Below are 22,688 nucleotides of genomic sequence, written 5' to 3'. Positions count from 1 at the left end.
GTATACAACATGGTATGACTACCTCACATATCTCTACCATAACTTCAGAAATAATAAATACCGCCACATTATTCTCAGGACCCATGTCTTGTCACTACACTTTGATCATTTAAATATAGATAGATATAAATACCTGTTCGAAAGATTAAAACCGCCACCATACCTCTCTCAACCGCAAACCGCCTCGCGCAAATACTGCGCACCATGTCTACCACGACAAGCAAGTCACCTTCTGTAGCGGCATCATGGAAGCCCATCTTCCTCTCACACATTGGAAAGATGCCTTCGCCTGAATTTGTCTTTTCCAGCCTCCATCCAGCCCCAAGCGGCTCACCGACACCCTATGTTCCTCGGGCACGATACTGCGTCTTCCGCGGAATGTGGACGGAACTACCTCACAATGAGCGCAACGAGGCCCCTCGTAATGAACAAATCTACGAGAGCGAATTGCCTACATTTACAACAGATGTGCGCATGCAGAAGGCTGCGGAGATCTTCACGTCTTCGGCCGGCCACGGAAACCCCGAGCAATCGACTGGCAGTGGCGGCGGCGGGCCGGTCGAGGCGGTCTGGTGGGTCAAGGACGTCATGACGCAGTGGAGAATTACGGGAGAAGCTTTTGTGATTGCGGACGATATTGAAGGCGGAGGAGGCGAGGAAAGTAGTGGCGTACGTACCGTAAAGAGCGAACTGGGTACGCGCATGAGGGTGGTCAAGCCTGGAAAGGAAATGGAGTGGAGCTGGGGCAAAGAAGTGACGGCCCATTTTGGGAATATGTCCCCTGGAATGAGAGGTGAGTGTTTACAATTCTCTGTTTTTCTGTTTTTCATTTATCTTTTTTTTTGTGTGGAAGGGGAAGTAAATACAACATTTGCGGAATCATGGTTGTCATTTTTTCCATTGTTCTTGAGTCCCAGAGGCACTTTTGGTACAAATCTGACGAATGCATTTCTAGGTTCTTTTCGAGGCCCGCCCCCAGGGACGCCAGTAACGGGTCCTCCGCCGCCCGGGCAAGAATTAGGTCAAAAAGTAACTGATCTGAATGATCCCATTGCTCGCAAGAATTTCCGTGTGGTGGTGATCAAGCCCGAGACGGTTGAGCAGACAGACTTGAGCGATCCTAGCACTTCTCGGCGCTGGCGTTGGACGTTTACTGGGGATGGTCAAGATGGGTGGAAGAAGGAGGAACTGTGGCCATGATTTGAAAAAAAAAAAAAAAGTTTATTGCAGCAGACTTGGCCGCAACTAGCCGCAGTCCATTGTCATTGCTGTTGAAGATCCTCTTCCCCTCTTGTCATTAGAGCTTAGAGGTTTGAAGATTATCAGATTATCGGCACCTGATGAACCCCTTCAGCGAGCTATTTGAATCGCTTAAATCAGATCCAATTGAAAAGATCCTCGAGCGTCGAAACAGCGGTCATGACTTTTCATCTTGGTCTAGAATCAACCCTTTCCATATTCCATATTTGATGACATTAGAATCTCTTAGGCAGCGTTCAACATACCTTTACACCAATCTGAAATCATAACTTCTCTCATCGTACAGACCCATGATAATACTTAAAGTGACTTTTTACCGCGGATCATCATTGCAATCTCATATTCCATTCTAGACCTTCTCGTACAATTAAACCTTTTCATTCTCTTAGATTACAACAAAATACTTATCTCGGACGCTTCTGACCAAAATTGTTTGAATTTCCCGAAACCCGTTCGAGTGTCGAGGCTATGATACTATTGGAGCACCGGGAAGCAGTCAAAACGAAAACGCCACGTTGCGCGGTCCCAGTTGCTCTTGCCCGCCAAACAATACACAAAACAAGAAGCGACGAAACGACGACTCTTCTATCGTCTTATCCCAACTTCATTTATGCGTTGAAAAACGGCATTCTCTCTCACGATGCTAGTCATAATCGGGTCAATGATTCCTCTGTCCGTCAGGGTTTGTGGCCCAGCACAGCCTGTAGCCCTCAGCGCTCAGCCCTCGTGCATGTGGTTTCTGGTCGATGCTGGGAGTTATGTAAATGTGCCACGTTGCAGTTCGTCAGGATATTTATGCGGCGGATCTGCCAATGATTAAATATCTTTTGATTCTGCGTTTTCTCAATAAGCATACTGGTGAGTAATTTCTTTTGTCTGGACATCAGTGATAAGCTTTTTCATCTTTTATTCTTCATGCTGTCATGTGTTAGATTCCTTCTCTATTGAACGCCTTCAGCCCGGATAAACCTTGAAAGAGATTCTAATGCTAATTCACGGTTTTCGATGGACGGTATAGCATCAGTACACTTGTACCGCTTTTACCTCGACACCGTGGAAGAGATCAACTCTTACGCCAACATTTACACGCAGCTTAAATATATTTGTCCAGTATAACTGTATATCTCTAAGGGCAGTGACGCTGCGCCCTCGCAATATAAAATCTAACCACCCGTGAAAAACATATCCTCGTCTATTATATCCCATCTTTTCAACACCAACTTTTCAACACGACCAATTCTCATCCAAAACACTCAACTTCAAACACACTTTATTCAAACATGACAGCCAGCTCTCTCCAAGCTACTTCCTCGACTAGCGGGCCGTCCATACACGCAAACATCGGAAACCACATGCCCCTACCACGAGCACCTGCACCTACACCTGCTTCTCCGAGAGAAAAACTATTAGCGACACTTCGGACATGGAACAGGAGTCCAGACGAATTTCTACGTCAGCTCCCAACAGTCGACGCACAACACGCAGAAGTGGCCATGTTTCTGTATGATATCCTAACTCAAAGATTCGCGTACCCTGAAGACAAAGCAATCAGCTTCGTCACGAGCAATCGCATCTCGGGGTGGGGATTACGACGCCTGACTGAAGAGGACTGGTGTGCTCTCTTGGGGCCACGTATGGGCTTGTTGGTGTATCTCGACCTTTTGGAAGTCTCGGAGAAGCAGGCGCTGAAATATGTAAGTTTTGTTCATCCCTTGTTTTTTTATTCTTAATTTTTTCTTTGTTGGTTTATTTCATTTCTTTTCATGTTTTTTGTTTTCCTTTTTTTGGGTATTATTTGATGAATGAACGAATGAACGAATGACTGACTGACTAACTGATTGATTGCAATAGGAACTCGTCCAAAAGATCAAGTCTATAAATTGGTTTCTGGTTTGGATGCTGACATCATTTGTTTTATTTTTCATTGCCATGGCGTATTATTTCGCTGGATTGCCTGAAAAGGAGAAGGAAAGACGATGGGCGATTTGGGTGGCCGCGGCCTGTGTCGTGAGTTTCCTCGGTTCTATGGTTTGTACCTAGGGAGCATTTGACCAGACGATTGGTCTTTTTGGTGGAATGTAAAAGGGGAAAGATGGGCCATGGTGGCCCGTGGGTTTAGTGGTATCTAGAATTTTTTTCTCAGTTCTTTCTTGTTGTTTGGTTTATACAGTGATGCATTTTAAAAGACTTAATTGGAATGGATCTCTTAATATGAGTCATGACTGTATGACTGTATACAGTATGACATGTAATATAGCAAGGTATTTATATAGAGAGTACTATAGTATATTGGTAAAGATGTCATGTCTCTGGTTTATATCATTAATTGTCATTATATCTTTAGTATTGAGTTACTAGATAATTTTAACAACTTATATTACAATTTATAAACATTTTCTAGTAAGTTATAAGATAGATGTCAATTAAACAGAAACATGTATATAGACTTATAGTCAATATTTATTATGACTTTCAACTATATCTTGTCTATAAATATTACAATTTACCAGAACACGACAAGAATGATACTTGCTTTACTCCGTATATGAGTCTACGGTAACGCTATCGTACAAGTAATCAAGAGTCAGGAGTTCAAGACGTCGACTGGAATCCTGGAGCAGGTCAAAAAGAGCGTGGGAGTGTACACTGTATGAAATGCATGGAAGTGAGACATTGAGACAGCCGCGCAGTTACACTACACCGTATAGCGTACTGCATGCTATGAAAACGTGGGCTGTGGGCCGTGGCTGTCTCATAACTTACTACGTACATCGATAAGCGGACCACACAACAGCAGAAAAAGTTGAGAACTGAGACATCGACAGAAAAGTGGAAGTTGCCGTAACGTAGGGAAAAATTGGGACCGAGATACTCAGATACCTGCAGACCTGTAGACTTGATCGAGAACCAACACCCTTGATCCTAGAACGGAAATATCCGCTGCGATGCAGTGATGCGGCGATGCAGCAGTGTAGTGCATGATCTCATACGTAGTATTCTGTAAAAAAGCATCCGACAAAAAGAATAGAAAAAGGAAACCAAAACAAGAACCCGGAAAATAAAAATGAATAAAATGAAAGAAAAAGGGAGAAGAAGAGCGAACAGGGAAAGGAAATAAAAAAGAAAAAGGACCAAAAAAAGGTGAACCAAAAAAAGGATAGTTGGTGGAATGGTGGAACGGTGGAACGGTGGATCGTGGATGTAATGCGCAATGCACATTGACTTACCTATATGTTTGTACGACACTACACAGTTCGCAGTACGCTGTACGCCTGTTTGGGGCAATCCTTGCGAGAATGGGGCTTCTTGGGACGGTCATGTTTTTCTTTGTCCTACTGGAGAATTATCGATGCTTTTGGATGCTTTTGGATAGCTAATTGGAGTGAGTTACTGACAAAGCATAAAGTCCAGAGGGATAACTATGGGCAGTTTGAAAGTAAGTTTCTCGCCAGCATTACATTAAATGCAAGCAATAGCGATAAAAATCCGAGTACTTTAACATTAAGCAGCAGCGACGAAGTGTGGAATCTAATAATAATGAACCAGGGTCATGCTACGGATCAAGGAACAAAAGAGCCGTAGTGTCCGAACCCTGGAAACCCCCCGTCTAGATCCCGCCCTTAGCGTTGAGCAGGGTCAGACTGCCAACGTACCTGTGCTGCAACGTCTTTTTTTTTGCATCAGCGCACATGGATTGAATGGATGGATGGATGGATTGTACCATGTACCACTGGCAGGCTGGCAATCTGTGCTCAAAAGAATTCCAAATATCCTGAAAAGGGACAAGCGGATTACAGGCATACTAGGCATCTAACGTACAAGCGGCGACAAAGGGCGTTCGCCACGTTATAGGGCTTATGTATTGTTGGCAAGAAGAGGCGGCCAACTGGGGTGCGGGGCACGGAGCGCATTCCACACCTCGTCACCTCGTCACCTCAATCACCTGTTTTGGCTGATGATTCGAGGAAAACTACAGAGTATTTGATCTTTTGGCTGCCTGAACCGCTTGAACCGGCGCGATATCCGCTGTTCACTGAGTGGCCCTGCCGCAATGATAATAATAATAATAATAATAATAATAATAATAATAACACCTGGACCCCGTCAGTAAATCCGAGTGGTTCCGTGGCCCAGAATTAGAACGTAATCGTTTGCCGCCTGGTTGCGGCGTAGCAGTACTCATAAAGTGGACAAAGGAAAAATCCCGAGGGGGTGGTGTATCGTAGTCTTGGTGTCATGCACAATGGGGTCTCGCACGGGTATCTCGTTTAGGAAGCTCCACCGATGCACCTGGATTGATTGAGCGTTTGTTGCGCATGGGCGACTGAGCCCATCTCGATGAGCTACAGACTATGGTAGTACAGTACGTAATGTTCTGCATTGGAACATGGAGAAGAAGATAATGTGTCTCTGAAGACAGTCGTGTATCTTATTTGCCCTCTGGGGTGCCACTTGCCGGAGTTTGCCGCTCAATACTTTTATCTCGGATATGTCCCCATGCTTGGTGCATCTTGACTCTAATGGCTACAAGGACAGAGAGCGTTACAAACAACTACTGATGATAGGGTCAGCCAAGGATGTTTGAGTAGAGAATAGGTCTGTTGGCAAAGGGATCGATTGAGGCAGCAATTCTACTTGATGATTCTATGATATTCCAAATGCTTTGCATATTACTGTAGGCACTTACAGGATCGAGTACTCCGTACTCCGCACTTGTGAATTAACGTATGAACATCGAACTCGACTTGCAACGGTTCAACGGCGAATCGTCAAAGATTTGGCATTCGTCTTACCGACGCGACTAGAACCAAGCTTAAAGCATCTGACCACCACCACCACCCCAACTCTTAGATCTGAGTCTTTGCTCTTTTCTTCTCTTACTTGCTCCGCTTGTCCTGACTGGGAATCATCTAGATGGTTTACTTGCACTGTCAATTAGTCATTTGGGATTAGATTCGATCGCAGACCCTTTTGCCCTTGATCGTTGGCATCGTGGCCGGATCGGGCCGTCGCGAGAGGACTCTCTGACTGTGGTGAGTGGGCGACTGACTTTGCCTACTGCAGTAAAACGTGTGGAAGAAACACGCGCACGCAGGCAGAGAAGCGAGAAGCAACACGAGCGAAGGAAGGAACGAGGGGAAAGAAGCGACTGGCCTCGACCCCATCGAACCCCCTCGCCCCCGACTGACCAATCGACCAACCCGGTTGAATCGAATTGAATTGAAAACGTCCCCATTCAACAAGTCATCTACGAGTAACGTTACGTAGAGTATCTCCTTCTTCCGACCGCCGACCGCCGACCGCCGACTGCCGACATAACGACCAATCTACCGCCTTCCCTCTCCCTGTTGTTCTGCATTTGTTGTACATGGTTTGTCCCAGGGTTCGTTTTTCCTTACCCGGGACCCTGCTCGGCCCTGAACCACAACCCACCCACTATGACCAAAAAACCCCCCTCGCCCCTTACGAGCCCTTGGCCTTTGACCCTTGACCCTTGGCACCCCGTTGCTCCCCTAGCTCATTACTTTAGTTATTCTGCTCTACCTTGAAGCAGTAAAATTTGTACCACTCGTTCTCTCTACTGCGACACTGTGCGAGAAACTAACATAATCCCCTCCATCCCAACTCATCCCACTGACAAAATTTCCCCTCCCCCTTCTCAATCGTCTGCCTGCCCCCCCCCCGTTGCTCTTAGTTGCCCCCACCTGCCTGACCGGTGAGAACGTTGGCCCGTCGTGTCGAAAAACTACCTTAAACATTGGCTCCACCTCTGACGGAAGAAGAACCTCCCCCGATCCTCGCCGTAAGATGTAGCAAAAGACAACAACGGTGTCAGTCTTGCGTTGCATCACCATCAATTACCATCCTTGCAACTTTACCGACTTTTCTTGTCCACCGCGCCCAACGTCTCGCCCTTCTCCTCTCTCCAGACACCCAGTCTTGCGCTGGGCCACGGTGGACTGACCATCTTGCGCTTGAGAATCACGAGTTTTTACTAGTTGGAAAGGCCAATTCCGCTTCTCTCTCGGCCAGTCGTGATTTTGCGTTGAAGGCTTCAACTTCAACGACAGTCGCGCTCCCCCTACTATTCAGAATAAATAATGGACGCGCTTCAAAGTTTTACTCATCTCACCGACAATATTCCCTCCTGGCTCTCCGATCTTGACGATGTGGTGCAGCAGATCAAGACCTACCAAACCGAGATCTCGAACGTTGCAAAGCGGAGCGATCGCGACGATGCGAACAACGATGGCGCCGACATTGTATCGATAAAGTCAAAAGCCAAATCACAAATGGGCTCCAATACTTCTGTTATGCCGATCGAGGAGGGCGATAATATTGAGAGACCCACGGCTTTTGCGAAAGCTCAAGCCGCCCAAAACCCTTCTTCACAACCTTGGCCCTCCTCGCAGACACCTCGCAAGCGCAAAACAGACTCTGTCTTATCAGGGCCAAGGCAGGACTCACTGCCATTACGCCGAAAGAGTGTCGTTGTCTACTATGACTCAACGATTCAGAGCTCGTTTGAGGCATTGGTACGCGACATTAGCGTGGCGAGAAATAATCTTCGCAAGGGGAAAATGGCTGCTCGCATGAAGCAGCTTACATCCTCCATGGCGAATGATTTCTCTGGTAGACCTTCTTTCCCCAATAGAAGAGGGCCACCCATGGGCCCGAAGCTTGGATATGCACGAGCCGGGCGTGACTCGCAATCGCCAGGCTCCTTTGGCGGTCAAGCACCCGGAAGTCCCTTTGATGAGGCTGATAAGGGCCTCGAGAGGGCACAGAATCTGACCGAAGTAGCAGCCCATCAGTTCCTAAGGGAAGGTGATTGCGGTCCAGAAATGGACGGCATCAAAGAAGGGCTCGAAGAGGCAAGTCACGTAGCGGAAAAAGAGGTTAAACGTCTACGGGAGGAAGAGGAAAAGGAGCAAGAAATGGAACGAAGGAGAGCCCATACTCGACAGACTGATCAGATTGAGGCCGACGATGAGGACACCGGGTCCGAGTCGGATGGCAGTGGCTAAGATATACGTATGTAATTTGGTGCGTTCAGCGATTTCAGCATTTCAGCATGGTGTTTGGTGCTCTTTTACTCGTGTGCTTTGTCGGTTAGGTGCAAGCATCATGGGGCTTTTGTTCAATTGGATAGCGTCATGCTCAATTTACCTTGATATTTTGATTCCATGTAAATCTAGCAAAATTTCACTTTGAAAGCTGACTGTCTATTTCTGTGGACCTTTATTCGTATGAACGTACTCTTGTGCTCGGAAAAGTAGTCCGGTTGTGGGTTTGCTGCTTGGCTTCGCAACTAGCATGCCAAGCAGTAGTCTGAGCCAAACTTTGTCCTTGCCCTGGCAGTGAATCTTGGTGAGCCTGGTGCACAGAATGTATCGTGAAAGTTAGTATTCGAGCAACTTTTACTCTAGACTGTACTCCAGAGAGAGAGAGAGAGGAGAAAGGAAAAATAATCCTCTCTTCACACGTACACACTTCAGCAACCTCTGGGCCCACAACGTCACTTCCATCTCTACAGGCTTGACATCTAGACAATTAAACAGGCCTACTAGAGATTGGATTCGAAGATGCAGAGCCCTTCACCTCCTCCTCTGAAGCATCCAGCTCAAGAGGATGATTGTATGCTTGCTCCAATCACTCCCAGAAAGGTCAGTGTTAATGCCTCGAACGTAATCACTGAGCAGACCCGGAGAACAAAGGAGAGCGAGTATTAGCACACATGAATGTCAAGAGTCTCTAATATAATTGTTTGAGAGATCTCAACGACGACGAGCTTCTTAACTGACGTCTACAGAATGCGTCCGAGGTCGCTGTCTCTCCAGTCCCAGACTCTAGACCTACAATTGGCAAAGGCCGATGCATTACACCTGACAGTGTTTGCCAGCCACCAGCAAAGAGGAGACGCAAATGCCGCTCCGGGCGGCGTCTTGAAAAGGGTTTAAGCTTGGATAATATAATCCCAACTCCAACTCGGCAGGGAGGAAGTCTGAAGAGAGTCTTGCGTAAAAAGCATGTCTCACCTCTTGCAAAGGCACGCTACTCAACTCGAACTGCTGTCAATGGCGGAAGGCGAATCAACTACGATGTGAAAAAGCAATATGATGTAAGTGAGAAACTCGCTGTCCTCTGCATGGAAGCTTAGAGTTGCTTTTCATGGGAAACGAATTGACAATTGTTTAGATGATGCTCGGCCGTGGCTGGCTCAGTCAAGGCGTGAAGAGAGCTCATAGCTTCAACACTAGCGACGATGCTGCAACTACTGAAGGTGATTCGTCATTGGCTTATCTTTCAGGGCTAGATCAACCTGAGATTTACAGCTCGCCATTTGCCAAGCCTATTCCGCGCAGCTGGGCGGAGCTGAATCCTTTTGATAAGCGCATTTATTTGCTTCAGAAAGGCGATTCGCCTTTTGACCGGCCTATTCCAAAGCTCTGGCCTGAAGTGGTGAATCTACTCCTCGACGAGAAGCTATTGACTGAGAGTCAGCTTGAAAATGCTGGTGGTGAAGATGCTATCGCTCAACGCTTTGAAGCCATTCGCAGTAATCTTCGAAACTGCGTGGAAGGGAGTAATGATTCCAAGGCTACAGACCACTCTGGACTTGACAATTTCAGAGAGATTGGTCTATTCGATCTTAATGATCCAGAAGCCGATTGGACCTGCAAGAATCAGGGAGACATTCGTTACATCTATAAGAGAAGCGTGAATGATAAGTACGATGAATCTGGCATCGACGCGGATGAAGAGCTATCTTCATTCTGCGATGCCGTGATTCATGAAGACGATCCGGAGGATTCTTCTGTTGACTCCGATTATGGAGAGAGTGGGTTTGCCTCTGATGAAGACACTTGATATCGAATGCTAAAATAAATCAGTCAATACCTCACCCTTCAAAGGATTGTTCACCGATGAGGCCAGTGTAAACCACGGGTTCGTAAATCTCGCCGGCGCGGCTCTGGGAAAGCTTGGACTTGATGCAGAGATTCCAGACTCCCAAGAGGATTGCCCTTTGACTGAGCGCACCTATGGGCTGCGCAGGAATGGTCTGAGTGAATACGACATTGCGGAACGCGTCTGTGGTATCGACCATCCTGTTTGTGGAGGAGACTGTCATTTTGTTGAGCGCCTTTGGGGCCTAAGTCTCTCTTCTAAGAAGCTGCCGCAACCTGACGAAGAAGAAATCCAGATTCCAATTGAAAGAGACACTGATGGCGTCAAGGAAGGAGCATTCGGCGTGCCTAAACAAGAAAGCCATGACGCATTTTCTCTTCCAGTCCCACCCAAGAAGAGATCTGCAAAGTCCAAGCGGCTGCAAAAGAAGAGGAGATCTGATTTTCAAATCTACGAAGACCCTGTCGACATGGAATGTGACGACCACAAGGACCCGGTTCAGATGATGGACCTGCCCAAGGAAAACTTTGCAGAGGTCCTAGAAATCGAAGACACTGATGTGGTTCGTGAGCTCATGGACGGCACGAACCCTCGCGCTTCCATTCAACAGAGGCGTGCTGCACGTCAAGGATTGGCCAGCGCACCGGGGCTGAACAGAATGACGCCTGCGCTTCGGACAGTACAAGAGTCTCCTGAGCCTGAGATTGAGCATGATTTTGTCATAAATATTCCTCGAGCAAGTTCATTTGGTCATGGAACCAGTATGTTCTTATGGGACAGCCCTGATCATGTACACTTTGACTAGTGGCGAGGGAGAATGACCATCGCATGGCACTTCTCGTTGTTGAAAGTACTGGACATGCCATGCCGAGAACTCTCCGGTGAAGCAATCAGATGGCCATTCCTTTTGATTGTTCTTTGCAGCCCCTCAAGCTTCACTGTCTTCTTTGCACACTCATATTCACTTCTTATTTTGTTTTTATTACCCACATCTTTTATCTTTGTTTTATTATTTATCTTCCCCCTTTCGAACTTTTATAATAGTACTGGGGGGTTATGGGAGGATTTCGGGGTTGCCCCAAGTCCCAAGGCATGGGCCTTTCTCGGCTAGCCCGGAAATCGCTCGCTCTTTATCTTTCGGTTGCCATCCCTCTCGTCCCCTCGATCTTCGGAGCGACATCGTCGCAACATTGCATATATCATCATCTACATTGCTATCTACGGTTGCTGTCATCATATTACTTGTCTGATTTACAGATTGCTTACATTGCTTATAGACCACGATACCCTTGCTGCGCTCTTCTGCATCTGCTTATAGCTCATTCTGACACTTCAATTGCGTTTGCTTTGTCTTTTTCCACTGGCTGCTTCCAAACATGTTTCTTTGTTCTACTCGCTCGCAACTAGCTATTTGCATAGAAATCCAAAAAGACGATTTCGTCAAAGAAATGGCACGCTCGAAAATCTTTCTTTATCTGCATATGCTGCTGGTCGTTTATATGCTCAAACACCATCGCCATGATTCTTTCCGTGTTGCAACACTCTTCCCCCATCCACTCTCCGTTTACACATCTTCACTGGCTTCAGCCTCTCCTTCTTCTCACTTCTGTCGCCTTGCAACCATTTCTGTCGACTTTTCCAGCGCACTCTGTGTCCACAGCCTCTTTCCAAGACATTTATATAAACCTTCAAAGCTACCACTCTCCCTCATCAGCACCTTCTCTACGCATATCCATCAATCCTCCCCAACACTCTTCCGCCTCAGACTCCAACATGAACTCTGTACCCCTTCCAAACCTTCCGCCCACTGCCCGCGGGCCTCATCCCACTGGCCCAACCCCTCCACGTCCCCGTCACCATGAGCCAGACCCAGATCTCGATCTCGATCCAGATCCAAATCCAGAGGGCATCACCAGCCAGGGCAACTATCCCGCGCACAAATTCGCAGGCCCATACCAGCCTCCGTTCCTCCAGTTCTGGGCCTCCGACGAGCTCTCGCAATACCAGTACCTCAACTGCTCCTTCTTCAGCCACCCGTCCGACGAAGCCCCCACGCTGCTCCAGCTGAAACAGCACGCCCAAGCGCTCGTCAACCTGATCAAGACCATTGACATAAGCATGCGAGAGCCACCCAAGGACCGCGATTCCGCCAACAGCAACAATCCTGCCGGTATCACCGATGCGGATCTCGATGCCAGCGACGCATTCGACTATCTCGAGGATTTGTCCAAAGTGTACCAGAACTCGTCGCCCTCGCATAACACCCCGCTGTACAGCGTGCGAAATAATCTCCGTACGACTGGTGTATCTGGATCAGCGAATCCTTTTTCGCGCAACGAGAAATGCGCTATCCTTGCGGACTTTAAAGCCTTTCTTGACGAACGACATGACGAGCAGGCGGAATATGAACCAAGTACCTCCCCTCTTCCTTCTTCTCCTCTTCTTCCTCCACTTTCTCCTTCTCCTCTCCTTGAATTCCCCCTTTCATTTCTCCTTGTCCTCCTAAAATCCCTCCCCCCACCTCCTGGGTCCCCCACGTTTCTTTCCCCCCTTTTCTTCCACTCAAATCATGCTAAAATGCTAATACTCTCAAAGGCACACCTACACCCGCACAGCGGCGACAGCATGGAAAGCCAGGACAGCCGCAACCGCACGGACACCACCGCCATACCTCATCCTCGGACCCACGGCCGTTCCACGATCGCCCACGCGAAGCTCTACACAACTACATCCGCCACGCCAGTTCCGTGCTCGAATGCCTAGACGAGCTGTACGCCGAACAGGGCGGCATCTTCGCGCTCGTCCCTCCGCCTGGCAGCGCCAACCGGGAACTCATCAAGCAGTCTTTTCTCGGGCAGTGGCTCGTCTTCACCACCGCGCTGGTGCAGCGCGTCGCGGAGCTCGAGGCCGAGGTGCGCAATTCGCGGGATGTGCTTGCGGGTGAAGCCCTTGCGCCGAGACGACTTTTGGGGACGGTTTTGGGGGAGTTTGGCCTTGGGTCTCATCCTGGGTCTGACTCTACCCTGCTTGGTGGTGGTGGCGGCGGGGGTGGTGCATACAACGTTGGTGGTGGAGGAATAGGAGGAGGAGAAGACCACTGGACAGCCCCAGGAGGAACAACCCCTGGCACAAACGGATGGGGCACGCCGCTTGTTTTCCCTCAGGACCGCTACGTGCTTGCGAACCTCTCGGCAGGGCTGTGGGAGACGCTGAGCCACGAGCTGGATCATAAGATGATGATGCAGGTCGAGCAGGAGAGGAGGGCTGCTCGGGTTTTGCGTGGCGGGCCCAACGTTAGCGGGACCGGCGGTCCGGGGGTCAGCGGTGCTGGTACTGGAGCAACTGGAGGGGGCGGTGATGTAGAAATGCTCGACGACGACGACAACGGCATGGAACAAGGCACATCGCATCCCCACCGCCCAATCGTCTGGGTCGATGTGCCCTGTCGGCTATACAGAGTCACGGGCGCCCCGACTATTTTCATCACTCCGGGCCACGGAATGGATGAGAATACCTTTTGGACGAAGTCCGAAGAGGCGCGGCCGTTGGTGCAGACTGTGCCGAGGGGAGCGTTGCCTGCCTCTGTGGATACGGCGGAGGAGGAGGAGGGACAGGAACAGGAGGGACAAGGACAAGGACAACAAGGTGCAGGACAACCAGGCGCAGGAGCAGCAGGAGGAGGAACAGCAGGAGGAGCGAGAGAAGAGCAAGGTCAAGCGCCGACACAGAAGCAGTTTCAGGTCCAGCAAAAGGCGGCTGCTGCGACGGCGACAAATGCTGCTGCTACTACTACTGCTGCTACTACCACCCCTGTTGCGGCAGTGACACCGGCGGCGGCGACAGTAGGAGGAAGTGGATCTGGAAACGCAGTCGGAGTCGGAGGTGGAAGTGGTCAAACAAACTTCAATCCAAACAACTACAAAGCACTCCTGCAAGAAGGCATGGCCCGGCAAAAAGCACGCCTGGACAAGATCCACGCCGCACGGGCGACTCGGCCTGCCGGTCCTACACTTGCCCCTCCTCAAGTTCATCCAGTTCATCCAGTTCATACTGTGACGACTGCTCCAATTGCTTCTGTCGCAGGTCCAGCACAAGTGCATCCTGCACAAGCGCAGGATCCTCCGGCCGTCGTCCAACTTGATTTCTTTACTGGACGTCCAACTACAGCCGCAGTTACATCAGGGGTTACAACTACAACTACAACTACTGCCCATCCTGATCCTCCTGTTCAGCCTACACAGTCTACTCAGCGTGTTCAGCTGGATCAGACTGCAGGGGCTGCAGAGGATGCTGAAGCCGCTGAGGCTGCTCAGCTTGCTCGGGTATATCAACTTGCTGCTCAAATTACTGTCCCGCCGACTATTCCACTTCCCCAACTTCAACCTGCTCAGCCTGCTCAACCTCCCGCGATAACCCCAACCCCTACCCCTACCATGACTACTACTACTACAACCAGCGAACCTCCCCCGTCCACCATTCCTACCAACCCTACCAAGTTACCTCCGTCCAACAACCCACCCGCCGGTCCCGCCGGTCCCGCCCCATCCTCACCTTCACCGTCACGATCCCCCGCCCCCGCACACACAGGACACCGCGCATCTACGCTCCCTCCGTACCTCCAATCCCCTCCATCATCCCCTCCCCCTTATTCCCCCACCAAGACCATCCCCACCACACCTCATACCCCCACCACACCCTACAACCTCAACCCGACCAACGAACCGCCCCTAAAATTCGACTACAAAAACCCATTCACCCCACGCACCGCCGCACTGACCGGCAACCCCTTTTTCGCCAGCGGGTCTCTCGGCCCTCGCGGGTCGACACACACGAGCCTGATCCGCAAAGAAGACCGCGGCGCGGCGCGGCTGCGGCGGTCGCAGCGCGCGCGCACGCCGCAGGAGCGCGACGAGGAAGGGCGCGAGGACGCGGTGCTGAATTATGGGTCCGCCGGGGATAAAGACCGGTTGTTGGCGGATACGTTGGTGCGGAATCGCAGGATGACGGCGCGGATGAGGCGGGCTATGGGTGGTATGGATCTAGATCCCAAGAGTCACGACGGTCGCGGTGGTCCAGACAGTGCAGGCGATGACAATGACAATGATACTCTCGAAAATGTCGAAAATGTTGAAAATGTTGACACTAGCAGTCTGGACAGAAACGGAAAAGAGAAGGCAAAAGGGAAAAGAAAAGCAGACGGCACAGTCGAAGGGACAGGAACGGGAGACGAAAAAGCAGGTCAAAGGGAAACAGGAGAAAGGGAAGGGGAGCAAAGAGGAAAAGGAGGAGAAACAAGAGGAAAAAAAAGAGGACTCGGAAAAATAGGACGCGGAAGACTCGATCTGCCGATCCGATTAACAGTCATCAGCGAAGAAGACGAGCGGGAACGACAGCTGCATGAAACCGAGATTGAAAAGGAAGAAGACAAGATCCTGCGGCGGGGGACGAAGACGATGAAGGACAAGATGCTGACGACGGCGCTGACGCGGAATAGGCAGCTCAAAGGCGAGATGAGAAGCCTGGATGCGTACAAGCATGATGATCAGCTGTTTAGGCGGAAGAAGGTCAAGGCGTGATGGGCGGGCAGAAGAGGAAGCGAGATAGGAGAAGGAGGAGGAGTTTATTTGGTTCCTTTTTTCGTCTTTTTTTTTTTTAACTTGTTTTATTTTTTTTATTTTCTATTTTTACTTTTTGGGTAGTCTTTATTTTAAAAATAATAGAAAATATCAAGGACTTGACATTAGACGGAATTTACATATAAGCTCTGTATATAGACACGTTACCACGTGAGATAATCCATGGTCTGGTTAATTATGACTCTAGATGAAACAGCTTTGACAAGGTACTGTCTGGCTTGCCCAGTAGTACAGAAGGGTGGCCTGCCTCTACAACTCGACCATTATCCATGACAGCGACCTGGTCAAAGTCAAGCACGGTATGGATTCTATGTGCGACCATGAGGACAGTGCAGTCGTGGAGTGCTTCCCGAATGACCTTTTGAACCTTGGCGTCGGTCTCGGCGTCCAAACTGCCAACGTCGTAGTCAGCATGCAGCACAACATCCAGCGGCTCTAGAAGTGAATAGAGAAGGACGACATAAGATAATGCCACATACCTGCTTGTTGGCTCATCCAGTATCAGGATTTTGCTCTTCTTGACAAGGGCTCTCGCCAAGCAAAAGAGCTGCTTCTGCCCATGAGACAAACTTGTCTCGTTCAGCGTCGCATCCAGCAGCGTTTCTCCGTTGGTACTGTCGTCTGTCGCGGATGACATGAGAGCATCCCAGACCCCGACACGCCTCAGAGCATCGATAATATCCATGTCGGCAATGACCCCGAGCGGGTCGGCATTTTGCCGGATGGTGCCGGGGAAAAGAAATGGCTCTTGGCTGAGACAACTGATCCGCTGCCGAATTAACGTTCGAGGCACGGCAGAAATGTCTTCCCCGTCGACAAGGATCTGACCCAACACCAGCTCGTTGAGGCGGAGAAGAGATAGTGCCAAGGAGCTCTTGCCACTTTGCAGCAGTTCAGTCAGTTCTTTGTCTTAGTAAACTTGCTCCTTTGAGCTGCTGGCTCTGCTTACCTTCCTGTTCTGCCACACAGTCCAATTTTCTCTCCAGCACGAACCTCGAGAGAGATGTTGTGCAAAACGGCTTCTGTCTTCTCAGAGCCGTACGCAATGCTCGCGTCGACAAATGCAATCTCGCCACGAGTTGGCCATTCGGGGTGCGGCAGTTGCTCGTGGGTCATTGTGTCTGGCTCCTCCGTTGGTGTGTCTTCAGAGAACTCCTTGATTCTCGCAATCGCGCCCAACGACGTCTCGAGGAGAGTCCAATTCTGCACAAGCTCCGATAAGATAGGTCCCAGATCCATCATCGTGATGAGTGCAATCCCCAACAGACCCGGGTTAACATGACTGCGGAGGGCAAAGGCAATCCCGACTAAGAGGACCGCTAGTGCCGCCACAGTGAGGTTTAGCACGAGTCCAAGCCAGCGCTGGATGCACAACAGAAGATAAAATGGCTGTTGAGCCTTATCAAGCTTGTTAAACATCCTGGACGTGGCGGCACGTGTCCAAGAAAAGGCGCGGATTGTGACGACACCAGCAAGAGATTCAATAAAGTGAGTGTAAAGAGGGCTCTTGAGTTCAATCCTGTGAGCAGTTTAGCTTAATGGAGTACCGTAAAGTGCACAAGGCAGGCCAAAACACAGGTGACATGGGCAAGACGTACTCTAGCAATCGCAATTGGCGAGATGTGCGCAGGTAAAAGCGCTGGATGAGAACCAAAATCCCCACAAGAACAGGGAGGGCCGCAGCCAGATAGGGTAATGAGGCTATGGCGATGGCAGCTTGCGCAATCGCCCCAAATATGTCTTGAGGATTTCCAGTCAGATAATCACTATAAAAGTCTTTGGATCATTCATCATGTACTTACGGAAGCCCGTCGAAATGAAGCCGCGAGGAAGGATCATGTCGACCAGCCTCATGTCTTGGCTGAAACGTGTCACGAGAGCACCAGTCTCTACGTTAGACAAGAAGGACAGAGGCGCACTAGACTTGTTAGTTGACCAGTGATATCCGTGGCGAACGACTAGAAAGGCTCACCTCATACAAGAGCGCAGCACGGTAGCATGGAGATTCCTTGACGCAGCTGGGACAATAACGACCCAGGTCCAGCTTGCCGGTTAGTAATAGGTCAGCTTGGAATCCCGAATGACAAAAGGTGGGACGAAACGCACAATACTGCAAGGGTAATGCCGCTGGCTTCGATGAAGGACCATGCTCCATATAGTCCGAGCCAGTATCCCAAGCGCGAGTCTCTGGCATTGTCACCACTAGAGGACCAAAGCTCGATCCAGACGTCTATACAAATGTGAGTGCCATACCAAACCAGTCGATATCATGTCAAGAACAGGCATTGACTTACAGCGAAATCCACCTATTCCGGCCTCCATTATGAAGAAAATAAGCAGCATAGAAACTCGTAGCCACCCCAAAGAGGAGAAGTAGTACTTGTATACAGATAGATCAGTACTCTGCCGACGGTGATCATTGGGAGCTGACGCGCTCATAACAGCTGCCATGGCTTTCGACGATTTTTGTCGCCCATCGCCATCTTCAACCGCTCCCTCCGCCTCTTCAATCTGCTTTGATTGAATGGCAAGCCTCTGGACGTAGCCTCCCGTGTGGCTTCGGAGCTGGGAATAGCTGCCCTGTTCTAGGACCTGGCCATTCTCCCCTAGCATAATGATAAAGTCGGCTTGTGGTAAATGATGACCTGAGTGGGGGTTCAGTATGGGCTAAACTTGGCCAGCAGAGCCAGATATCGGCCGTGGGGAACGCACCGCTATGTGTAGCCAGGAACACAGTACAACCCAATCGACGCAGCAATCCGGCCGGGCCAAAGACGTTGTTAAACACCAGTCGCGCAGTTACATTGTCCAAACCGCTAAAAACGTCGTCGAAGCAGGCGATACGTTTGCGAGCATAGACAGCTCGTGCGATAGCCTGGGACAAGCTGTTAGCAGGCCCGTTGCAATGCTTCTGGCTGACTGATGAAGTGGAGGAAGTTGGCAACTCACAATCCTCTGCTTCTGCCCTCCACTAAGTTTGGCGCCCTTGCTTCCTACAAGCGTTTCGTCGCCCGCCTGCATCCTCGTGAGATCCAGATTAAGCGCACATGCGCTCACGACGGTGTGATACCACTCAGCATCAAATACAGAAGATGAGTTCTCGCCGACAATGTTATCACGTATCGATGCATTGGCCAGCCACGGTGTTTGCTCGCAAAACGCCATGTCTGGATACTTGACAAAGAGCTCTCCATCGAGCACAGGCGTCTCACCCGCGATGCCTTTGAGAAAGGTGGACTTACCGCTACCTACAGAACCGACAATCGCAAGAAGAGTACCCGAGGGAGAGGGCCCAACTGTGAGCGTAAGGCCAATCTTTTCCGGCAGAGAGGGCTTCCAGCCGAAGCGGACATTCTGAAGGGATATAATTGTACCACGTTCCTTCTGTAGAAAATAACTTTCCCTGGCGCTGGATTTTGGAAGAGGAGAAAGCTCGACACCGGAGAGATTGGTGGATGAAGCAGAAAGAGTTTCCGCCACCTGGGGAATTTGTCTCTTTTCTATACATGAGGTGATATTGATTAGTGCTGTTCGATTTGCGTCGAGAGGCTGAAATTGAGATCTGCGGGGACCGCAGGTGGCCGAAAGACTCAGATGCGGAGCAATGGGAAAGACACAGAGCACTCACCAAGGCGATTCCGAAGCCTGAGGAAGTTTTGTACCCGATGCAGACAGCCAATCGATGCAAATGTGTTCGGAATCGCCAACAAGAGCCCTCGGAGTGGAGTAATTAGCAGGTTGACTAGTGACAGCGACGTGACGGCTTGCGAGACAGAAAGACCATCAGAGCCTTGCACTTTGGCAACTATAGCATAGGCTGCGAAGGTTGCGAGCGGGCCAAGGATTTGAGGAAGATTGGCTGCAAATTCATGTCAGTGAAATTGCGATTCCTCTAACCTAGCTACTTTCGAGCAGGAGGGTCGGAGGTCAACGTACCCATACAGACACGAACAGTCTGGATGCGTCGGAACTTCTTGGAGATTTTGAGCTCATCGACACGCAAGGCTTCGATCATCGCTCTCATAGTCTCTGTAAGCCCTAGAAACTTGACGTTTCGAATAGACCCGAGGATTACATTTGTGAAATTGATGCGCTTCTCGGTGGCCTGGAGCCACGTCTTCTGCCGAACAGACACGGCATTGCCCGTGCCAAAAGACATGGCCGTGAAAACTAGCCCAGTGTTGTCAGATAATGGACACTATGACGCGCAGACTGCCTAGCTTGGGCATCTGGGAAAATAAAATTACCTATCACCACCAAAATGGGCGCGACACAGACAGCACCCACCTGAGTCTCAAGCAGCCAGGTAGCAAGACCCAGCTGTAGGATATTGGCCCACGTTTCGCAGACTGTAGACTGGAAGTATTCTGCAAGCATCTCGATGTCGGCGCCCATAAGGGACATGGCGCTGGACTCATCAGTGTCGCCCAGTGGAAGGTCCATCATGTGCTGAAAGACAAGGGCCATGAGACCACCACGAATCATCGTCGTCGCACGAAACCCCAGGTGTTCATAAGACGCTGTAGACACCTTTGTAATAGAGATTAGTATCCCATAGCGAAGGCCGTAGAAAGGCACGGGTAGCCGGTAACGCGTGGCTTACAGCAACCCCAATAAAGACAATCGCGGTGGCTCCAATCAAGCCGTAGCCCATGTCCAGCGAGTGCGTTCCAGTCTGCTCCAGGACGGTGACTACGTTCTTCACCAAAAATGGCTGCGCGATGCTGAATCCGACAAGGCAGAGCCGAGGGAAGACAATGCCAGCAATTTCCCACCGAAGACACTTGACAACAGCCAAAAGCAGTGCATTCTTGCGGTTCTGGTTCCCGTGCGCCCAGGCATCCGCGAACCGGCTGGACAAATCGCTAGACGAAATTTTCTCGTGAATGGGAGGCAGCGCATCTCCCGTGAGCAGCACGGTGTAGCCCTCCAGTAGCAGGCCGTTCAGCCAGGCAAACAAACCTCGACTAAACGGCCCGCTCGTGCTCTCGCCAGACTTGGCTTTTTCACTGGGCAACAGCCAACTCCGCTTCTCAACATTACCCAGGATCAGGAGGAGCAGCTTGATGGCCAGAGACGTGGTGAGACAGGCAGAGTATGCTCTACTGTCCGGCAACAGCCAGCCCGTCCGCACACGTGCGAGATCTAGAAGCAGCGTGACAAACAGGTAGGCAGAGACGAGGAATGATGGTCGGATGGATCGAACGTGCTCAAGGTCAACAAGCACCACAATGACAAGTGCCACCAGAAGATCGAGAATGGCGCCTGCGAGCGAGTCGCGCTCTCCAGCGGAGTGCTGCGTCGCGACAAGAACAAGGAGTGCAACCTGGATGGCAGCAAAAGCTGTGGCAACAACCTGTGCAAGGCATGGCTTAGACTTCGATTCTGTCGACGACGAAAAGGTTGCTTCGCAGCAAACACAGACAGATAGGAAGACCTACTAGTGTTGCTACACGAATAACGGACGAAAATACTTTGGGTGACTGTCTGGCTAGCTGGAACAGGCGAATAGGCGCCAGCAGTAGAAAGCACGCGGCCGGGGCAACATTCAAGATGTATGCTTCAAAAAAAACTAGCTTCGAATGTCAGCGTTCATGTGGAAGTCATCACATTGAGACGGAGGAAAGCTATGCACCCGTAAAGTCAAAGCCTCCGCGACAGCCGGCCGTGGCAACGATAGGTCCAAACCGGCCATCGCCACAGGTGTCAATTACTGGTGTTGACACCATGGCCGCACCAGTATAAATTAAATGCTGGATACTTTTTGCAGTGATGCTTTGTGGGCGATTTGTTTGTTAAATTTGGTCATCGTCTACTCGAGAGGTATGTATGGAAGCTCCAAGGTGAAATCAGGCTTCAGCGGTGCTCTCAGCTGCAAAGTGCCGATGGCCGCGCCTGTCCGCCGAATGAGACTCCCGAATTTAATCAATTCGTCCAATATTTGCCTAGGCTGTTGCCTGAATGCCAAAGGTGTCTCATATTGGCCAGCGATATTGGCATCCATGTCGACTTTCCTCATGGGGCAATGCCTCTCTAATACAGAATCTCGTGGGGGTGTGGTTGATTCGATTATCAGCCGTTAAGAGATGATAGGAGTTCATGGGTACCCTGTACAATAGATAAGGCACGGCACACTGGATGGGTGTGGGTGCAAAGACAGAATTTTGCAATTGCAATTTTGGTGTCATTTTGTTGTTAAATGAGCTCATCTGAGAAAGTCTCTACAGTACCGTAATTCTTGACTGCAAAGGTTTGGGGCTCTATACTGCGGGGGATCAATTCTGAGTAAATACGGATTCGTTTTGGGTGTTTTGGGACGGTTTCTGCCCGAGCTGTCTTTTCGCTTACTCTGCTTGTAGTTGAAAAGAGCACAATTCCTCTACTTCGGGCTTGATCTATTCTGGAACCACAAAATTCTGTGTGAGCGTCAAGAATTTCTCCCAATTATTTTAGCTACTATTTATTTCGAGAACGAAACTAAATGTGTACTGTACTCCGTAAAATTTAACATTTAAGTACTTGAGACGTATAGAAGATTTATAAGTGCCTGGGCATCATACATGAGTTAAGTTAGACATTACTTTATCCTTACCTAAATACAGGTATCTGCTCGGCGCTAGTCAGTGAGAGTTAGAGAGCCTTTTCCAGTAAAGTCGCTAATCTTTCACGACAACCAGTAACCCCAAGCCTGCTACGAGCACCACTGGCTGGTAATGTGTTGATTTTCCAATTCTCACTGTCGACGGCGAGTACTTAACATGGATAAACTACCTAACTTCCTAAGATAAAAACGAATACGTAAATAGGCTACTATCTCGATACAGTACTCAATAAAATTAGATTTAACTCCAACACTATTAAAAACCAGTAGATCTATACTGT

At 49.7% G+C, this 22,688-nt stretch overlaps 6 protein-coding genes across 6 annotated transcripts; 5 read left to right on the top strand and 1 right to left on the bottom strand.

Moving 5' to 3' along the window:
* Nucleotides 1-43: 43 nt before the first annotated feature.
* Nucleotides 44-1,533, top strand: L228DRAFT_260157 (hypothetical protein). The gene is made up of 2 exons (XM_018334229.1): nt 44-793; nt 956-1,533. Exons 1-2 carry the CDS (start codon nt 205-207, stop codon nt 1,198-1,200), a joined length of 834 nt encoding a protein of 277 aa, XP_018188866.1. The 5' UTR covers nt 44-204; the 3' UTR covers nt 1,201-1,533.
* A 1,333-nt stretch (nt 1,534-2,866) lies between these two features.
* On the top strand, nt 2,867-3,389 carry L228DRAFT_246069 (hypothetical protein). Its single transcript, XM_018332317.1, has 2 exons — nt 2,867-2,954; nt 3,112-3,389. Exons 1-2 carry the CDS (start codon nt 2,895-2,897, stop codon nt 3,298-3,300), a joined length of 249 nt encoding a protein of 82 aa, XP_018188865.1. The 5' UTR covers nt 2,867-2,894; the 3' UTR covers nt 3,301-3,389.
* A 3,493-nt stretch (nt 3,390-6,882) lies between these two features.
* L228DRAFT_246067 (hypothetical protein) lies at nt 6,883-8,546 on the top strand. Its single transcript, XM_018332316.1, has one exon. The coding sequence runs from the start codon at nt 7,362-7,364 to the stop codon at nt 8,286-8,288; it is 927 nt and encodes a 308-aa protein (XP_018188864.1). The 5' UTR covers nt 6,883-7,361; the 3' UTR covers nt 8,289-8,546.
* Nucleotides 8,547-8,846: 300 nt separating this feature from the next.
* L228DRAFT_260154 (hypothetical protein) lies at nt 8,847-11,055 on the top strand (the record flags this gene model as incomplete). The annotated part of the gene is made up of 5 exons (XM_018334228.1): nt 8,847-8,927; nt 9,074-9,382; nt 9,460-10,102; nt 10,176-10,931; nt 10,976-11,055. The coding sequence occupies 5 exons, from the start codon at nt 8,847-8,849 to the stop codon at nt 11,053-11,055; spliced, it is 1,869 nt and encodes a 622-aa protein (XP_018188863.1).
* A 331-nt stretch (nt 11,056-11,386) lies between these two features.
* L228DRAFT_282045 (hypothetical protein) lies at nt 11,387-16,055 on the top strand. The gene is made up of 2 exons (XM_018335948.1): nt 11,387-12,583; nt 12,766-16,055. Exons 1-2 carry the CDS (start codon nt 11,689-11,691, stop codon nt 15,744-15,746), a joined length of 3,876 nt encoding a protein of 1,291 aa, XP_018188862.1. The 5' UTR covers nt 11,387-11,688; the 3' UTR covers nt 15,747-16,055.
* L228DRAFT_246066 (multidrug resistance-associated protein) lies at nt 15,546-21,745 on the bottom strand. The gene is made up of 16 exons (XM_018332315.1): nt 21,442-21,745; nt 21,248-21,378; nt 20,410-21,162; nt 20,054-20,336; nt 19,743-19,976; nt 19,435-19,665; nt 18,756-19,306; nt 18,519-18,681; nt 18,101-18,451; nt 17,913-18,036; nt 17,779-17,850; nt 17,609-17,724; nt 17,405-17,546; nt 16,756-17,325; nt 16,286-16,687; nt 15,546-16,198 (listed from the first exon to the last, which is right to left on the bottom strand). Exons 1-16 carry the CDS (start codon nt 21,533-21,535, stop codon nt 15,982-15,984), a joined length of 4,434 nt encoding a protein of 1,477 aa, XP_018188861.1. The 5' UTR covers nt 21,536-21,745; the 3' UTR covers nt 15,546-15,981.
* Between the last annotated feature and the right edge of the window lie 943 nt (nt 21,746-22,688).

This window comes from Xylona heveae (genome assembly GCF_001619985.1).
Source record: "Xylona heveae TC161 unplaced genomic scaffold L228scaffold_4, whole genome shotgun sequence".
Taxonomy (NCBI): Eukaryota; Fungi; Ascomycota; class Xylonomycetes; order Xylonales; family Xylonaceae; genus Xylona; species Xylona heveae.
Note: the sequence above shows the minus strand (reverse complement) of the source record. Positions and strands in the feature narration are given on the sequence as shown.